The 17,250-nt window shown below is 65.0% G+C and overlaps 2 protein-coding genes across 4 annotated transcripts in view; one reads left to right on the top strand and one right to left on the bottom strand.

The window, feature by feature from the left end:
* Nucleotides 1-3,689: 3,689 nt before the first annotated feature.
* Nucleotides 3,690-4,733, bottom strand: FUT7 (fucosyltransferase 7). The gene has a single exon (XM_009978128.2). The coding sequence runs from the start codon at nt 4,731-4,733 to the stop codon at nt 3,690-3,692; it is 1,044 nt and encodes a 347-aa protein (XP_009976430.2).
* Nucleotides 4,734-11,068: 6,335 nt separating this feature from the next.
* ABCA2 (ATP binding cassette subfamily A member 2) overlaps nt 11,069-17,250 on the top strand; it is a 32,942-nt gene continuing 26,760 nt past the window's right edge. For all 3 annotated transcript variants that reach the window (XM_086625270.1, XM_086625269.1, XM_086625271.1), the window contains exon 1: nt 11,069-11,134. In XM_086625270.1, coding sequence (XP_086481396.1) covers nt 11,069-11,134 — 66 coding nt within the window. The remainder of the gene's footprint in view (nt 11,135-17,250) is intronic.

Below are 17,250 nucleotides of genomic sequence, written 5' to 3'. Positions count from 1 at the left end.
ACCGGGGGCTACGGGGGCCGGCGGTGGTGCTCCCCGACACCACAGCTGGGCTGGCTCTGGGGGCAGCTTCCCCCCACTTAACCCTGAGAAGGCACGGGCACGGGCATGGCCCCGCTCCCAGGGCCTGCCTGAGTGCTCACTGGGCTGCCTTGGGGCTTGTGGGGTGCAGGGGGCAGGGAAAGGGCTGGGAGCCTGGCACGGGGATGGTGCCAGCTCTCTGCGGTCGCTCCCAGCCCTTCCCAGTTATGTGAGTTTACTGGTACCAGCAGCGTTAGCCCCCCTCTGACCTCTTCTGGGGGGCAGCTGCTCCTGCCCTGCTGCACTCCACCGAAGTCACGCATGCCCAGGGTGCTGAGTAGAGCCACTTGCGCCCAGCCCCAGCCCAGCCAAGCTGCTCTGCTGCAAGACCCAGAAAAAAGTATTTTTTAGATTTTTTTGGGGGGTGGGTGGGAGGGAGGGGGGTGGGTTTGTTATTTTTTTAAAAATGTTTTTTTTTTTGGTTGTAGTTTTTAAAAAGCAAAAATCTTTGTAGTGGTTACTAGTTTCCCAGGTGCTTCCTCCCTGTCATGTAGAGTGGGGCTGGGGTGCTGTGCCCGGGGCCAGGGTCCCTGGCGGCTCTGCCCACCCTCCTGGGCAGCCGGGACGAGCCGAGGGCTGGAGCGCAGTGCTGGAGGTGGGCGCTCACAGCCCCAGCCGCCCTTTGCCCCCCAGCACAGGAGAGCTGCACCCATCCCTGGGCGGGCTGGTGGGGCTTGTTTTGGGGGGTGGTGGGGGTCGTCCCTGGCCCTTGTGCCCAGCATCGCCCCGGGTCCCCCATGCCCTCTCCACTCGCCAGCCATTGTCCCTCTGCCCCAGCTCGGCTGCCCAGGGACCATCTTTCCCTGGGGGTCCCAGCCCAGGGGGGCTGACACCATCCTGTCCGTGCCATTAGCACCCCCGTGCCTTTGAGCCTGCTGTAGTTGATGATTTTTATTTTTTTTTTTTCTTAATCACATTCCCTCTGGCAATTGAATAAATCTCAGTTCTTTGGGGCATGAGAGCGAGTTAACCCTTTCCTTGCCTCCCTGCTCCTGCACGGGCAGCCCAGTGACGCAGGTTTGATTGCATATGGGGACATGGTGGGGCTGGACGGGTGCACCCAAATAGGGCTGACCTGTCCCCTGTGCCAGCAACACCTGGCTCTTGGCTGCCTGCAGCCCTGCCCGCCACCCGGGATGGTGGCACTTGGCCCTGGAAGGACACCAGCTTGTCAGGGCTGTGCCCCCGCAAAGCAAAGGTGGTCAGGAATGTGTGGGAGTGTCACGCTCCGTGCGATTTGAGCTGTATTCTCCGTAACTGGCTTTTGGGAATGGTGGAAGCCCAGTGGGATGTCATGTAGCAGAAGCTGCCCAGCTCCCAGCCCCCAGGGTGGGCAGGGAAGAGGTACCTGAAGCCTGGGCTGTCCTCACTGGTGTGTGAGGGATGCTTGGGTGCCCATGGTCCAGCCGAGGCCGTGCCAGGGGGATGCCAGCCCAGCCAGGCAGGTCTGGGTGGGCACCAGGTGCTGAGCTGGTGGGAAAGGGGGATGCCAGCCCAGCTAGGAGAAGCAAGTGTCTGGGGGATGACACCTTGTGACCACCATGGCCTCAGCAGCCTGGTTTGCTGCCAGCCTGTGCCCCTGGAGGGGCTTTTTCCCCTGAGCAGAAGCAATGAAATGACCATGCCAGCAAGGAAACTTCTGAAAACCCCCCTTTTCATCTCGGCTGCCAGTAAACGAAGTGTTTGCCCAGGAGGGGGGTCACCACAAGCAGCTGCCTGTGGGCACCCCTGGACCCTGCAAAGGGCTGTGGGCACACCACCACCATGGGGCGGTATCTTGGCTTGCCCTGTGTCCCCACTTTCTCCCCAGTGCCTGGGTGCCCAGGATCACATCCCTGCCTGCCTGCAGGGTGGGGGCACAGCCAGGCACAGCACCCGCTGGAAACTGCCACCCCCCATCAGCCGCTGGTGCCTTTTTCTGCCTGGCACTTTAGGGGTGGGTGGGTTGGGGGTGCTGGAGGCTGGTGGTCAGTGGGGTCCTCCCTGCCAGCCCCCAAATCCTGCTGCCGCAGCCGTGGGTGCTCGGAGCCCCTCCTGCTCCGTCTTCAGTTGACCCAGAAGATGAAACAAGCCAGAAATCAGAAACAGCAGAAATCGGAAGAGCGCAGCGAGGGCTGGGCTGGGTGAGCGGCTGCTGGGGTTGGGGTGGCAGCGAAGCGCCAGGCTGGGGCAGGGATGTTCCCGCTGCTGAGGGCAGCAGGCAGCTGATGCGGTGGCAAGAGTGGGGTTGGGCAGCTTTGGGGCTGCAGTGAGGGAAAGTGGAGAAAACTGTGACAAAACAGGTCGTTAGTATTTGGGGTTGATGGATTTGAGCAGAGGGGCTCAGGGAAGGCAGGGATGGAGCAGTCGTGTGCCACCCCCTGGTCCTGTCACCCAACTCCGACATCTGCCACTGATCCCAGATGGGTGGCTGGGCATTGCCTGTGCCCAGGGTGCAGGGTACCCATGGTGCAGGGTGTGTGTGGTACTGGGTGCCCATGGTGCAGGGTGTGTGTGCTGCAGGGTGCCCATGGTGCAGGGTGTGTGCATGGTGCTGTCCATGCAGGGTGCCCACAGTGCTGAGGGCGTTTGTGGTGCAGGGTGCCCACAGTGCAGGGGATGCGTATGGTGCAGGTGCCCACAGTGCAGGGGATGCGTATGGTGCAGGGTGCCCACAGTGCAGGGGATGCGTATGGTGCAGGTGCCCACAGTGCAGCAGGTGCATGGCAAAGGGTCCAGCACCGCAGGGTGCTGGCAGTGCGGATCCCTGGGGTGCGTGGTGCATACATGGTGCAGGGCGTGCAGGGGCTTGGCAGTGCCGAGGGCACACAGAGCATGCTGCTGGTGCCACAGCGTGCCCGTGGGACCAGCTGTGCTTTGAGCTCACTGGGACGCTCCGGATGCCACCACCTCGCAGGCTTCCTGCCGCAGCAGGGCGAGCGTGTCGGCAGGGGAGCGAGAAACCGCGGCGTCCTTTTGACTCGGCCTGGCACTGAGCGGGCTGAGATTGCTCTCGAGAACACGCGGCGTCCTGCGGTCCTCACCAGCGTGGTGACACCACGGCTGAGAGTGGGGGCAACGGGTGCTGCTGGGCTGTGCCAGGAAGTGGTGGAGCAGAGGCCGTGCTCTCCGTTCCTGCTGTGGGGTACTGGGTGCCCCGGGCTGCCCAGTCTCAGTTCCTCCACCCCAGCCAGAAATGTCACCATGAGGCCTCTGCCACCCGGGCTTTGCCACTCAGCAGAAGGTGCTGGGGGACACACGGAGCGATCGTTGGGGAGCCCTGAGCCCCCCGCCAGCCCCCTGCCCTGCCCAGCCCCTGCACCACCGGCAGAGCCTTTGTAGCAGTGTCATTTATTTCCAAAGCACCTTCTCGTCCTGCCAGCGCCCTGGCGAGGTAGGTCAATGTTGGGTCTTGGGGGCAGGGGTTTAGTCCCGTTCCGCAGGAAATTAAGTCACGTGGAGTTGCTCAAGGTCCCCCTGTGGCAACAGTTGGACTGAGCAGAGAGGTCAGAGCTCCCACATCCCTCCCTGACCCACATCCTGATCTGTAAGAGGGTGCCCCACGCTCCCCCCACCCCAATATCCTCTGCCCAGCTGCGTCCCCAGTGGTCCCAGCACACACCAGCCCCACTCTAGGTGCTGAACCAGCTCTCCAGGTCGCGATAGACACGGCCGCGGGGCAGGCTAGGGTAGGCAGTGCAGATGGTGCAGATCCGCTCCCTCCAGTCCGTGTAGAGCTTCACGCTGTACCTCTTCTGCCAGGCAAAGAACTGCCGGTAGCGGCTGGAGTTCATGGTCTTCAGGAAGGTGGCCAGCTCTGCCAGGGATCCAAAGTCATCAACGTGAATGAAGGAGTCTGCAGGAACGAACTGCTCATAGTTGGCCCGGGGAGGCCCCAGCACCACGGGCACGGTTCCGGCCATCAGCGAGTTCCTCCAGAGCTTCTCCGTGATGTAGTCCTGGTGGATGGAGTTCTCGAAGGCCAGGTAGAACTTGGACTTGGATGTTGTTGGCAAGAGGCAGTCCTTGCAAAGTGGCTTTTTGATTGCTTTCCCATATATGTTCACGTGGAGGTACCTGGAGAGGTTTTTGTAGACTTCAGCTCTTTTCTGAGTCCTGTGGTAGTTGCTGATCACCCAGGACACCAAGTTGGTCTTCGTGGGGATGTTCACGGTGGCTGACCGGTTGGGCACAAGCTTTCCGTAGGGGATGAAGATGTCCGAGTCCCGTCTGTAGGTCATCACCCAGTTGAAGGTCTGGTTCCATCCTGCTAGAGCTTTTGTGTTGGAGGGGGACTCCAGGGAGACCCACACCCAGTTCTGTCCCGGCCGCCTCTTCTTGGGCAGCCTGTCCCTGCCAGGCTGGAGCCTGGTATGGGGGAACACCACCACATCTGCCCGGTCCAGGAGCTGCTGCTCCGTGGTGAGCCAGCAGCCCGTGATGCCGTACAGCTCACGGCAAACGTCCCCGCTGATGTTGGGGACCTGCTTCGAGGGCCATTCCCACACCAGGACCATCAGCGGCTCAGTGTGCTTGGGGGCTTCTCCGGAGACCTCAGAGGGGTTGAGGAAGCACCTCAGGTTCCAGAGGGTGGTTACAAACACCCCGGTGGTGACCGCCGCCTTCATGCTGGGCCAGCCCCAAGGCAGGCACGGCAGCAGGGGTGCCCGGGCCATGCTGCTGCGCTGGTTGTCACCTTCTCAGGTGGCAGAGCTGACACCTGGGAGAGAGAAGAGGAGGAGCCACTAAGGGCCATCAGCTCAGCTTGCCGGGGTCAAGGGGTGGTGGGGAGGTGCTGGGGCTGTAGGAGATGGAGAAAGGGCTTCTCCATGAAACCTGAGACTCAGCGTCACCCTCAGCCCCTCTGCTGGCCCTTGGCCACCTCCCCCAGGGTCCTCTGTGCACCCCACAGTGGCTTTTGTGTCACTGTACTGCAGTCCCCATCTCTGGGGTGAGCAGGGATGCTGCTGAAGGGAGGTACAGAGCTGATGGGCAGCAGCCATGTGCCCCCCCACCTCAACTGCCTGGCATCACTCCCCATTACATGCACGAGGGATGCAGTCCTTGGTACTTGCTCCGTGCCTCAGTTTCCCCACCTAACAAACAGTCACAGTCCTGCTCCACCCTTCGTGCTTTGCCCAGGGCAGGTCAAGCCCAAAACGCAGCCAGCCTTGCCACAGCCAGGCTCGGAAGAGAGGTGCCTGGTGGTTTGCAGGATGGGGCCACACACCAAAGGGTGAGGGGGGACACCCCGGGTTCTGCCTGAATAACCCATGGTGAGGCCCCCGCTGCCAACCAGGGTGTCCCTGGGAGTGGCTGGGGAGTCCGAAACCCCACTCCAGGCCAGACTGGAGTGTCCTGCCCAAGATGTGCCCTGTCACCCCAGCATCCTCCCGCAGCCCTGGCAGGGCTCTGCTCAGGCTCGGGGTGCCCTCCCCAGGCTCGGGGTGCCCTCCCTAGCCATGCAGGGCACAGGGAGCCCCAGCGGGATGGGAGCTCACAGCCTCGGTGCCCCAAACACTCATGTTTTATTTCTGGGGTGTCACAGATGGCTGGTGCCCCACAGGCAGGGCAGGGAGAGCAGAGCGGGCAGGGAACCGTTTGGGGCTGCCGCTGGCAGGGCTCAGCCCATGGGCACATGGGAATGCCGAGCGTGAGGTGCTTGCCCCCACCACGGTGCCCATCCTCTCGCCTCAGGCCTCCGCCGCGGCGCTGATGGGAACAGAGCTGTGGTGGGGGCAGCGAGAGGGGCTCTTGGCCGGGCTGGGGCCCGGCTGCCGGCTGGTGCCCAGCTGGGAGTGCCAGTCCCAGGCGTGGGGTCTGGCGCCTATGGGCTGCCCGCGCCGCCCAGCGCCGAAGGCCATTTCCCTTTCAAGGTCACCTCTGCAAATCTGCCGGCTGCCCGAGCCGCGCTGCCCGCCAGGGCTGGGCTGGTTCCTCCAGGGTTGCGGAGCCTCCTGGGCAGCGGTGCTCTGCCCTGCCAGCCCAGCCGCTGCAGCGTGGCTGCGCGAAATCGCTCCCTGCCTCGTCCTGCCCCGTCTGTCCTGCTAGAGCACACCAGCGAAGTTTGGGCTCCAGAAAAACCTGGCATCCGAAGTGGGAAGCATTGGGAAAGCTTTGCCGGCTCCGTGCACTGCACATCGGTGCTTCGGGTCCCTCTGCCCACCAGGCCCTGGCAGCGGGGATGCTGTCCCCGTTTTGAGGATGCTCTGAGAGGGGACACCCCGCTCTGGCAGTGCCAGGAGCCAACCCATTTCTCTGTCTCTCTCCCCATGGTGGGCAGTGGCGCCGAGTTCAGACTTACCAGGGAAAGGCTGGCGTGGCAGCATGCGAGGTGCCTCCGTGTGTCTGCCCGGGCAGCTGCCAGGCTGGGCTGGGGCACTCGAGGGTTTCCTCCTTTCTGCAGTTTCGCATCAGCCTTCCTGCTGCATGTGACGGCGAGCCCAGCCCATTCCCACCACTTCCCCTGTGCCACGTGGGCAGCGGTGACCCACGGCTGGGTGTGTGCCACAACGGTGGGTGCATGCCCATGGCTGGGTGGGTGCCCCATGGCCGGGTGGGTGCCCTGTGGTTCCTGCATGCCTCATATCTGAAAGGTTGCCCCATGGCAGGTGCTGCATGCAGCTGGGTGCATTCCCTCCAGCTGGGTGCATGCCCCATGCTGGGGTGAGACGCTGTTGCCCAGTGCACGCCCCATGGCAGGTGCTGCCCCACAGCAGTGCCCTGGCACCCCCGGGAAAGGCTCCCAGCGCAGGTGCTGCTCACAGCTCTGTGCCTGAGCATCCTGCCCCATCCCCCTGTGCCACTCTCCAGCCGGGCTGCGGCTCCTTGGAGAAGGTGCACATGGCCCCACGTGGGACTTCAGTTCCCCAAAGACGTTTCCCAGGTGCCAGGCTTGAAACTGAGCCCAAATCGTGGCTCCTTTCTGCCAAGCACCTCTCCTGTCCCAGCTACCAGACGGAGCCCTGGTGCCCCCGCCAGGCTGCAGTATTCCAAGGTTCCCTTTCCCGGTTTGCCTGCTGGAGCCGTGGCTGTGCAGTGGGTAAAGCTGCCCAGTGTGGCCATGCTGAGCCTGTGGGGCAGCTCTGCCAGCTGGCAGCTTTGTGCCAAAGCACACTTCACTGAGACCACTAATAGCTCATACTTATTATTACTATTACTATTATCATCATCATCATCATCATCGAAAGCAGGATTGTTGGGTCCGGCTGCGCACCCCTGGCACATGCAGCTCCCTCTGATATCACCCAGGAGCAGATGAACAGCGAGATGCCCATTCAGCTCAGCGCGGAACCAGGCCTTTCCCAGATGTCTGCTGCCGCCCATGGCTGAGCTGGTGGGGATGGAGGGGGGCATCAGCCCCAGAGCCTCAGACTGGCACTGCCGCCCAGGGCTGTGGGTGATTCCCTCCTGGCGAGTGCTGGGAAGGAGCTGGATCTTTGCTGGGGGTCTGAATGCCCTGCCTGTGCTGGGATGGGTGCAGGCAGGGCCCTGCCCTGTCTTGCCAAGGTGCCTCCTGTCTGCCACCCGCAGCCTGCTTGAAAACAGGATGCCAGCCTGACTTTGGCTCCCACTGACTCATCTTGAAACCGTCAGCTAAAGAGGCACCAGCAGCTCCTCAGTGCTGCCAAGCCGCGGGCACCTGCCCTGGCCGGGATACTTTGTGCCGAAAGGGGAAGTGGGCACACGTGTGCCTTGGTGGCGTTTGCAAGAGGAGCTGCCTCCCGTGCCCGGGCTGTGACATGCTCCTGCCCTGATCTGACCACATACCCAGTTATTTTCTTTGCTGCTGTTGCTGTCCGGGCACCAAGTCTCCCCCAAAGCCCTGGCACTGGAAGAGAGATGGGGAAACTGAGGCAGCAGTAGGGGCTGGCAGGGGCACATACAGTTGGCAGCAGGGCCCCAAACTGCTTCCTGGGGGTCTTTGGGCTGTTTGAGCACCCCTGGGGTCTGCATGCCCCAACTGCACCCTTGCTCCTGCTGGCTGCCCGGATCCTGGGAGCCGGGATGACAGCGGTGCTGGTGGCAAGGCGAGGGGCTGGGCAGTGGCTGGGCACCATGCCGTGCCACTGCGGCAGGGTGTAGCAGGGCTCTGCGGTTTCAGTGCCGCCCTGGGAGCCCTGGGAGGCCAACTGCAGCTCTGGGGCTGGGTGTTTTTTCCTCCCCAGCCATGTCCGCTGTTTCCTGTTATCTTTTCTTAGCCCCTTTCTGCATTTCTTCTCCTGCGTGATTGAGAGCCCAGATACCGGGCACTGCGTGGCCCGTGGGGCACTGGCCCCAGCCTGGCCTGCCCCAACCCCACCGGCTGTGCAGTGCTGCCGTGCCCATCCCCCCCTGCATGGCCCTGGGGTCCCGGGCCACACGGGACAGGGCTCTCCCCCTCCACAGAGAACAGCACTGGGGACAGCATCGGCCACGAGGTTTCCTCAGGGGATGCAGGATGGATGGCGGAGCTGGAGGGAGCTTCTCCCCAGCACTTGTAGCCATCACCCCCGGGTGCTGTCCCAGGACACCCTGGCAGCAGGGATGATGCCCCTGTGGGTACGTGCAGCTGGTGGGTCCAGACACCCTGACCCCCATGGCCCAGGGACATGGCAGTGTGGCGCCAGAGGCTTGAAGCCAGGCTGAGAGCTGGGCCAGCTCTGCCCGTGTGGTGGGCAGAAGCCCCCTGGCACCCAGTGCCAGGTGGTGGGACCATTGGGTAACGCCAGATGGCACCAGCACAGGGCAGGGAGCTTTGTGTGGGTGGGTGCTGCCATCTGCAGATGACCCTACACAGATGGAGGAGCTTGGCCACCCAGTGAGGAGGTCCCCAGAGAGGTGCCCAGGGCCCCAGGTCCATGGAGGTGATGGGCCACCGGGTCCTTGGGGCTGTGCTGCCCTGTGGCACGCTGCTGGGTCTATTTCTTGCTGGACCCTTGCAGGGTTTCGTGGCCATGCCAAGCAGAAGAGGAGCCATGAAGCTCACCAAGGACCCCCCAGGGGCAGCAGGAGGGAGGGAGGCAGAAGACCCAGGTTGGGGCTTGAGCCCACGTCGCCCATGGCCCCACCCATGACCCTCTCTGCTGCACCCCTCCGAGCTGGGGACCCCTCTGCCACAGGGCAGGGTTATTCGAGGTGTTTGTAGTGTGGGCTGGGGACAACCCACGTGCGATCCCCTGGGAGCAGCCGAGGGTGCGTGCATCCCCCCTTCCCCACGACCAGCTAAAAGCCACTGCTGGAGCGAGGTCTGGAGCTGGGCCCCACGGCGTTAACCTTGACACCAGATCTCTCCAGCATTTCAAAGCCAGAGAAACACCAGCAAACCTTGGGGTTATCCCAGTACAGCAGCCTCCAGGTTCCTTGTGCCGGCGGGGTGCAGGTGGAAAGGCACTAAGCCAGCCCTGGCAACGCCCTGGGCAGCTCCTTTCCGTGCCAGGCAGCTCTGCTGCCCGCACGCCTGCCCACACACTCTGCAGCCCTTCCAAAACAGCCGCCCTCCCCAGGGCATGGAGCCAGGGCAACGCAGTGCCTCTCCACCACTGCGTCCCCTGGGCATCCCTTCTCCTCCCTCACCTCTGCACATCGTTTCGCCCAGAAGTTTTTGAAATAACGGCGCTTTGTGGCAGGACAAGGGGAACTTTTGTTAGTGCCCGGGCAGCTGCCGCAGAGGCTGCCCGAAACGCAGTCACCCTTAGCAACACCACTTGGGGCTGGGGCAGCCAAACGAGTTATTCACAGCTTCTGGCTGCACTTGGCCCTGACAGCGGCGTGGAGATGGAGATGGTTAAAGAGAGGTGCAGGAGAGGAGAGAGGGTGACAGAGAGGGGGGCTCCGGACAGCTGCGGGGGAGGGAGGGACAGGTGAATGAAGAGAACCAGAGGAATGGAAGGAAAGAGGGAGGGAAGGAGGGAGGGAGGGATAGAAGGATGGATGGATGGATTGATGGGAAGAAGGATAGAAGGAAGGACAGACAGACAGAGAGCTGGGCTGGTTCATTGCTTGCTGCTGCTGAGGGCATCCTTCCCAGCCTTGGAGCCACAGCTGGGCTGGGGGTACAGCTTGTTGCAGGCAGGTTTGTCCCCTCCAAGAACACATACAGACACCCCACCACTTGTCCATGGCATCGGCTGGGCAGGAGGGGCCTGAGAAGGGCAGGCAGCGTGTGGGGACAGCGCTGCCACCCTCACCCGCAGACCTCGCAGCGATGGTTTCCCCTGAAGCAGGTCTGTCCTGGAGGGGCCAGGACGGAGCAGAGGCTCGGGGCGGGGGGTGACCTCTCTGCCTCTGCCTTGCAGAGGAGCAGGGGCCGCTCCAGGGGCAGTTCCTGGGGACCGAGGGTTTCCCCGACCTCGAACCGCCCTGGCGCAGGAACCCCGCTCCGGACAGCCCATACCCGGGCACCTCCCGCTCCGGACAGCCCATACCCGGGCACCTCCCGCTCCGGACAGCCCATACCCGGGCACCTCCCGCTCCGGACAGCCCATACCCGGGCACCTCCCCGCTCCGGACAGCCCATACTCGGGCACTTCCCGCTCCGGACAGCCCATACCCGGGCACCTCCGGCTCTGGACAGCCCATACCCGGGCAGCCGCAGGTGCCGCAGCGGCCGCCCCCCCCCCGCCGCGCCCCGGGGGCTCCGTGTCTCCGTTTCCCCGGGAGAAGCGGGATCCACCGGCCAGCGCCCGCCTGGCGGCACATCCCCGCGGGCCCTCGCGGGACGGTGCCCTCCGGGCCCGGCAAAGCCGCCCCGCGGCTCCGCGCCGGGCAGGGCCGTGCCGGTGCGGACGGAGCGGCGGGGCCCGGCGGTGCCTTTAAGGGGCGGCGGCAGGCGGGCGGCCGGGGGTGGTGCTGGTGCTGCGCAAGGCCGGGCCGGACCGGGCCGGGGCTGCAGCCGGAGCGCGGCCCGTTCCCTCCCAGCGTGCTGCGGACAAAGGCGGCGGCGGCCCGGCGGGGCATGGCGGTGGGCGGCGGGTGATCCGCGGAGCCGCGCGGGGGGAGCCCCTGCGGGGGGGCTGGGCCCGGCCCGGCCATGGGGTTCCTGCACCAGCTCCATCTCCTGCTCTGGAAGAACGTGACGCTGAAGCGGCGCAGCCCGGTGAGCGCGGGGGCGGCGGGGGGGTCCCGCGGGGGCTGGAGCTCCCCTGCAGCCCCGGCCAGCTGCAGCCGCCGGCGGGGAAACCGCAAGGCCGCCGAGCGGGGGAGGCTCCGCGGGGCCGCTGCGTGGGCCGGGGGGGAGCCGCGGGGGCCGCGGGCGGGGTGCGGAGCCGGGGCCCCCCTCATCCCCGGGGTCGGCGTCTCCCCTGGGTGCCCACCCTGCTCCCCGGGGCCGGGCGGTGCGTGGGGTGGCCGGTGCGGGCCGGGCGGTGTCCGCTCTCGGGGGGCTGCGGGGCGTGAGCCCCCGGAGCGGCCGCGGAACGCCCCGTCGGTGCCCCTGCCCCGGCCCGGCCCGGCGGGTCCCCTCGTGGGGCAGCAACAGTTGGGTCCGGCCCGCCCCGCTCCCCTCCGCGGCCCCGGGCTCGGTGCCGTCTCCGCGCTGTGCAGCATCTCCGTCCCCGCCACGGCCCTCGTGCCCCGCATGCCCCGGGCACCTGCCAGCCTGCCCCTGGGCCCCGGGGCCGCCCCCCCGGGCTGGCAGAGCGTTCCCACGGCACCCGCAGGCTATAAATAGGTTTCCAAATCAGATGTGGGTCAGAGCTGCCCCCCCTCCGTGCGCGGGAGAGGGGCTGCTCCTGCTTCCTTGGGGGGGAGGCTGGGAACGTGGGGTTCCCGGGGTGGCAGAGGAGGCAGGATGGCACCTTCCCCGCTGGAGTCGGGAATCCGGTGGGGCCCTGCCCTGGCCGTTCCTGAGCGGGGCTTCCCTGGCAAATGCTTCCAGACGGGCCGGAGGGACCCCCGTTCCCCCCGCGGGGAGGGACCCCGGGCAGCGGTGCAGGCAGGGGGATGGGTGCTGGGCGCTGAGGGAGCTGGTTATTTTTAGAGGGTGGGGGAGGGTAGCGAACTGCTGCTCCCGAGCTGGAGATGCTCTCTCCTCTTCCCCCTCCCAAATATCCTGCAGGCCGCATCCTGCCTGCTTTCCCCCCGCCAGCATCAGGCCCTTCTCTGCCCCGGTGGCAGGAGCACCAGAGACCATTTGGGACAGGGGCAGGGGAGGGCACGGGCAGGGCTGGGCTAAGGCCTGTGCTGCAGCCAGGTGCCCACTGCACGGGCAGCCCTGGTGCCCCCCAAGTGAGTGGAGGGCATGATGCTCTTTGGCTGAGTCATCCCTGCTCCTTACCCTGAGCAGAGCTGCATGGCCACGGCAAGGGGCTGCCTGGTGCCAGTGTGCCACGGACCCATGCCCAGGAGGGTGAGCCAGCTGGCACAGCTGTGCCCTGGTATCTGCTGGCCCTTGGCTACTGACCCGGAGCTGGCCACTGTGGCTGATGGGGTTACAGACTGGGGGTGCACGTGGCTTTTGGGGACCCGTTTCTCCCTGCCCCTCCCCAGCCCCATGGGCAGCGTAGGGGCGCAGCGCAGCAAGCTGTGGGAGGAGGACGAGGAGCCCAGGCCCGGTCACTCCCATGCAGGGATTGTCACTGGAGTGCCCTGCTTGCTGGGTGGCAGGGGAAGGACCAGCACCTCCTCACCAACCCAGCGATGTCCCATATGGATGGGGCATGCCGAGAACCAGCCATGTGCTGGGCAAGAGCTGCCCCAGTGCCGCGGGTGCTCATGGATGGCTTTGGTGCAGCTCCTGGGGCAGTCACACCCTGAGGACATCTGTGCCCTGTGCGTGTCACCTACTTCCTCGTGCTTCTGCTGCGTACGAGTCCCGCAGTCACCTCACGCTCCCCGTCTGCATGAGTGCCATCGTCCTGCCCGCTCCTGGGGGAGCACTGCCCTCTCCCAGCAGCCTGAGAGCAGAGTGCCAGTGCTGGCTGGCCCGGGTAGAGTCAGGCCCTGTGCCGGACCCAGCCTGGGCAGCCCGTGCCCTGCTCGCCGTGGGTGGGACCCTGAGCTCAGGTCTGCCCCTGCCCCATCCAGAGTTGGATGTTTCACTCAGCAAAACCAGTTCTGTATCGCACTGGGCTGATCCTGCTGTGGCAGGCAGAGGCTGGGTGGACTGGAGCAGGGACGGGAATAAGCACGAGACCCCTCCCCTGCGGGGGGTTCACCCCAGGAGGGGTCAGAATTGGGGATTGCTGGGCTTCTCCCAGCCTCACAGAGGGAGTGTGGTGTGTGCCCTGCCCTGGCCCTGCCAGCAGCTGCCTGTTGGCACAGCTGCATGCCGCGGGGTGCTGCCCTGGGGTAGGTGCCTCACCGTGATGCGCTTTCCTCCTGTTGACATGCCGAGCAGCGGCACCAGTGCTGCGAGATGGGATAGGGAGCAGGTACCTCCTGTTTGGCTGAGGGCACTGGGCTGGCACCCAGAGGCTGGGGCCAGTCCCCTGTGCTGCCCCTGAATGCTGGTGGTGCTGGGTGGGGGATTCCCATCATCGTGGCACCAGCATTTGCAGCGAGGCACAGCGGTGGGTTCGGGACTTTGTCTGCAGGCGCTCGGGGAGGCCTTGCTGGGTCTGCTCGAGGATGCAGCGGTAGGGGGTACGGGGAGGCTGCGTGAGCGAGTGGCCTTCGAGAGAGGTGAGCTCCTGACCCACAGCACCACGTCACCCACTTCCATGACCTCTTTTGTCACCAGACGAACTCACCTGCAGCCTGGCGAGGGTGGCAGCCAGGCAGTGTCCTGTGGCGCGTCTGTAAAGTCTCGTGCCCACCCTGTGGGAGCGTTGGACTTTGCCTGGCGTGGCTGAGCTTGGAGACTGCTCTGGGGCTTGGCTGGGATTTTATTCTTCCCAGGGCAGAAATTCAGGCAACAGCCCTGGGGTGAGGAGGGTCTGAGCAGAACAGCATCAACAGCTTCGGTGGAGGGAGGCTGGGGCTGTGGGTGCCCAAGGACGGGCAGTCCCCAGGGTGTCGGTGGCAGCCCTGGGCGGTGCAGGCTGTGCCATCATTGGCATCGCCTTGGCTCTGCTGGGATGAGGAGTGAGCTCAGCTGTGTGTATCTTAAGGGCTGGGCTTGCTGATGACTTTGGGTGGCTGGTTTAAACCTGCGTGGGATGTAAAATGAACAGGTGATCTCCCAAAAGTTACTGTGGGCACAGTTCAGGGTGTTCGGCCCCCTTCGCCGTGGCTCCCTCTGCCCACGTGTTTGGGACAGGAAGGCGACTGCAGCTGGAGTTCCCAGCTTGGAGGTGCCGGTGATGGAAGTGCCCAGTGGGGTTTTGTGTGGCCCTGGGGAAGCGGTGGTGGTTTGGGCTCGGAAACGAGGAACAGCGCGTGGGAGCGGAGACTCCGGGTGCGATGTCGGTGGGGCTCCCGTGCTGCGGGCCCTGGGATGGGGGCACGTGGGGCAAGGGAGAGCTGGACAGCAGCGTGGCCGCGTCACCCTGCGTACGTGGGGTTTGTACCTTCCGTTCCTTGGCCAAGGGTCGGGAAACTCCCACCGTGCGAAGGAGCTGTCCTGGCGGATCTGCCCCTTCCTCCCGTGGGAGTGGAGCTGGGGGGATCCTGATGCCTCCGAAATAAGAAAGGCTGAAATTGGCAGTACTGGGGGGCTCACCCGCCTGGTGGGGCCCTGCTGCAGCAGCGCCTGTGCTGGGGCACGGCATCCCCGGGGTGCAGGGCTCCCCGCGCCCACGGACGCACGGCCAGTCCTGCTGCCAGCACTGGGGGGGCCGGTGCTGGATCCTGCAGTGGGAATAGATCGGGCTGGTGCTGTCACGGCTCAGGGTGCCCTTTGCCCCGGCGCTGTTTGCAGCTGGCGCGGGGGAGGCGGGGGGGCACGCGTGGGCTTGGCAGGGTAGTGCCAGCGTGGCAGTGCTAGGTGGTGTGCCTCTGAATCCCTGCTCACAGCGTGGCCATGGGGGCACCTGTTGCAGAGCAATTGCTGGCCACAGTGGCCCGTGGAGCAGGTGGCCATGTGCCAGGGTAGGAATGCTGCTGTGTGGCCCTGGAACAGGACACTACTGATGGCATGTCCCCCTCAGCCTGGCATGCTGGTGCCCAGCTGACAGCACTGCGGGGCTGGCACAGGGGAGAACCGTGCTCTGTTCTCCCTGGGCTCCTAGTTCTGGCACGGCGGGACCAGGCTCAGGAGAGGTGTTGGCAAACCCCAACAGAGATTTCCTCCTCCTCCAGCTTCCCCGAGGCAAGTCCCCAGGCTGCCATGCCAGGGCCGCAGGGCAGGGTGTGAGGGGTGGGGATGTGCCCTGTTGGGGGCACATGGCAGCAGGATAAGAGGTGACAGGCATGACTTGCACTGAGGAAAAATGTGACCAGAGACAGGGATTCACTTGCCTGCACTTCCCAGCTATGGGCAAGTAAGTGGGTATTTAGTGATGATTAAAATCTGGAGCCATCAAAAAGTTCAAGATATTTCCACCAGCCTTAAAATGCTGTTGGAAAAGTTGGGGTGTTGATTCTCCAGGAGCTGAGCCCCACCCCTTGGGGCTCCTGTGGGCTGGCACCTGCTGCTGCTGGGACCTGCAGGAGAGGCTGGCAGGGAGCGGGCAGCAGCTCGCCGTCCTCCCCAGGGAGCTCAGGCAGCCTGTGTTGCGAGCTCTGGTGGGTGCAGGACGGTGGTTTTGGAGGCTGTGGGCTGTGCGTGGTGCCACTTCACCTGCATTGGAGTTGGTAAATCCCCTCACGGGTGCCAGGCTACAGGGACAGGGGCTGACGTGGCATGTTGACATGGCACTGCTGGGGTTGCCAGCTTGGGGGTCTGCGGGTGGGGGCTGCCCGGCACTGGCTGCCCCTGTGCCACGTGGTGCTGGCCGAAGGCGGTGGCCGTGGGCTTTGAGGCATTTCTGGGAGCAGGCAGGAGGGATGGAGTGGAATTTGGGTGGTGGTGATGGACATAGAGAGCTGCCTCAGCCTGGCCTGGCTGCCCCCGCGGGAGCACCCAGCTCAGTGGTTGGGTCATGCACGCTGCCGTGTCCTGGGGACGCTGATGGGGCTGTCCTGCCAAAGTCCGTGGCGCAGTGCCCGCAGCCGGGTAACCCTGGCTTCAGCGCATCTCCTGGCTGGTGCTGGCCAGAGGGAGAGCGCGGTGGGACTGCGGTGCCAGGCTGGGCTGTTTGCTCTTGCTGCATCCCATGGGGCTCGCTGGGCTCTTGGCCTGGCAGCGTGGGAACGGTGCGTCTGCGCTGGTGCGGCCGCCTGGTGCTCGCGCTGCGCGGTGCCTGACCGGGCTCGTCCTCCTTGCGGCCCTCTGCTCCCATCCACTGGTGTGGCAGAGGGTGGGAGCAGGCATGGAGTCACTGGCCCAATGCCCCGGGGAGCTGAGCGTCCCCCTGCCCGGGGCCAGCACCCTACCAGTGCCACCCACCCACCTCTGCCTCCCATGCTGGGCAGGGTCCAGCTGCCCCCGTGTCCGACCGGTGATGGGGCTGGTTGTGGGCTCCCAGCAGGCACATGTGTACCCCACCATCCGTGGGAGTGGCAGGCAGACGTGCTCAGCACTCGTGCAAACGCAGACGGCACCCATGGCCTCATCCTGCTCACCTCTCCAGCAGGCTGAGGTGAATCATGCCGGGGGATGTACAGGTGTGTGTGGGGTGGGTCCCTCTGGCACTGAGCTCTGCCACTGCTCAGGAGGTGCCCCCACCCCCCTAGCCACTGTCACCTGGGCATAAGGGTCCCTGGAACCCGTGTCCCATTGTGGGTGCCACATCCACACCCCCCCCCCAGACATACGTGCGAGAGTCCTCGCCAGGGGAGGGCTGAGGAAGGGGACAGGTGAGAGGACAGGACGGACCACGCCAGTCGGTGCAGGGCATGGCTGGCTGCTGGCAGACACTGGCCCTTCTCCCCTCCTTGTCCCGACAGTTCCTTCCCACCCACCTGGATCATGGCCTTCCCCCCACTTGCTTCCTCACACGATCCCAAAGTGTCCCCCGGTGTCCTGCACCTGCAGGCAGGAACCCTGCTGTCCCCAGGCTGTGCCAGCATTGGGTGCCCATGCTGGGTGCCTGAGGCTCCCTTGGCACAGTGTCACTTCCCATGCTGCGTGCCAGTGCCTCTGCCCCACTATGGATGGGGGGCAGCCCTGGCACCCCTATGCCTGGGAAACTCCTGTGGGGGCAGACCTGGGGACCAAAGGGGCAGGATCTGTCCTAGAGACATGGGCTGATAAGTCCTGCTCTGCTGCCATGTCACCCTGGGTGCCGGTGG

The sequence above is a fragment of the Tauraco erythrolophus genome, chromosome 22 (genome assembly GCF_009769465.1).
Source record: "Tauraco erythrolophus isolate bTauEry1 chromosome 22, bTauEry1.pri, whole genome shotgun sequence".
Classification (NCBI taxonomy): domain Eukaryota; kingdom Metazoa; phylum Chordata; class Aves; order Musophagiformes; family Musophagidae; genus Tauraco; species Tauraco erythrolophus.
Note: the sequence above shows the minus strand (reverse complement) of the source record. Positions and strands in the feature narration are given on the sequence as shown.

Bases quoted from the DNA above. Each gene is read 5' to 3' on its own strand.
- FUT7 (XM_009978128.2), bottom strand. From the start codon at position 4,733: ATGGCCCGGGCACCCCTGCTGCCGTGCCTGCCTTGGGGCTGGCCCAGC.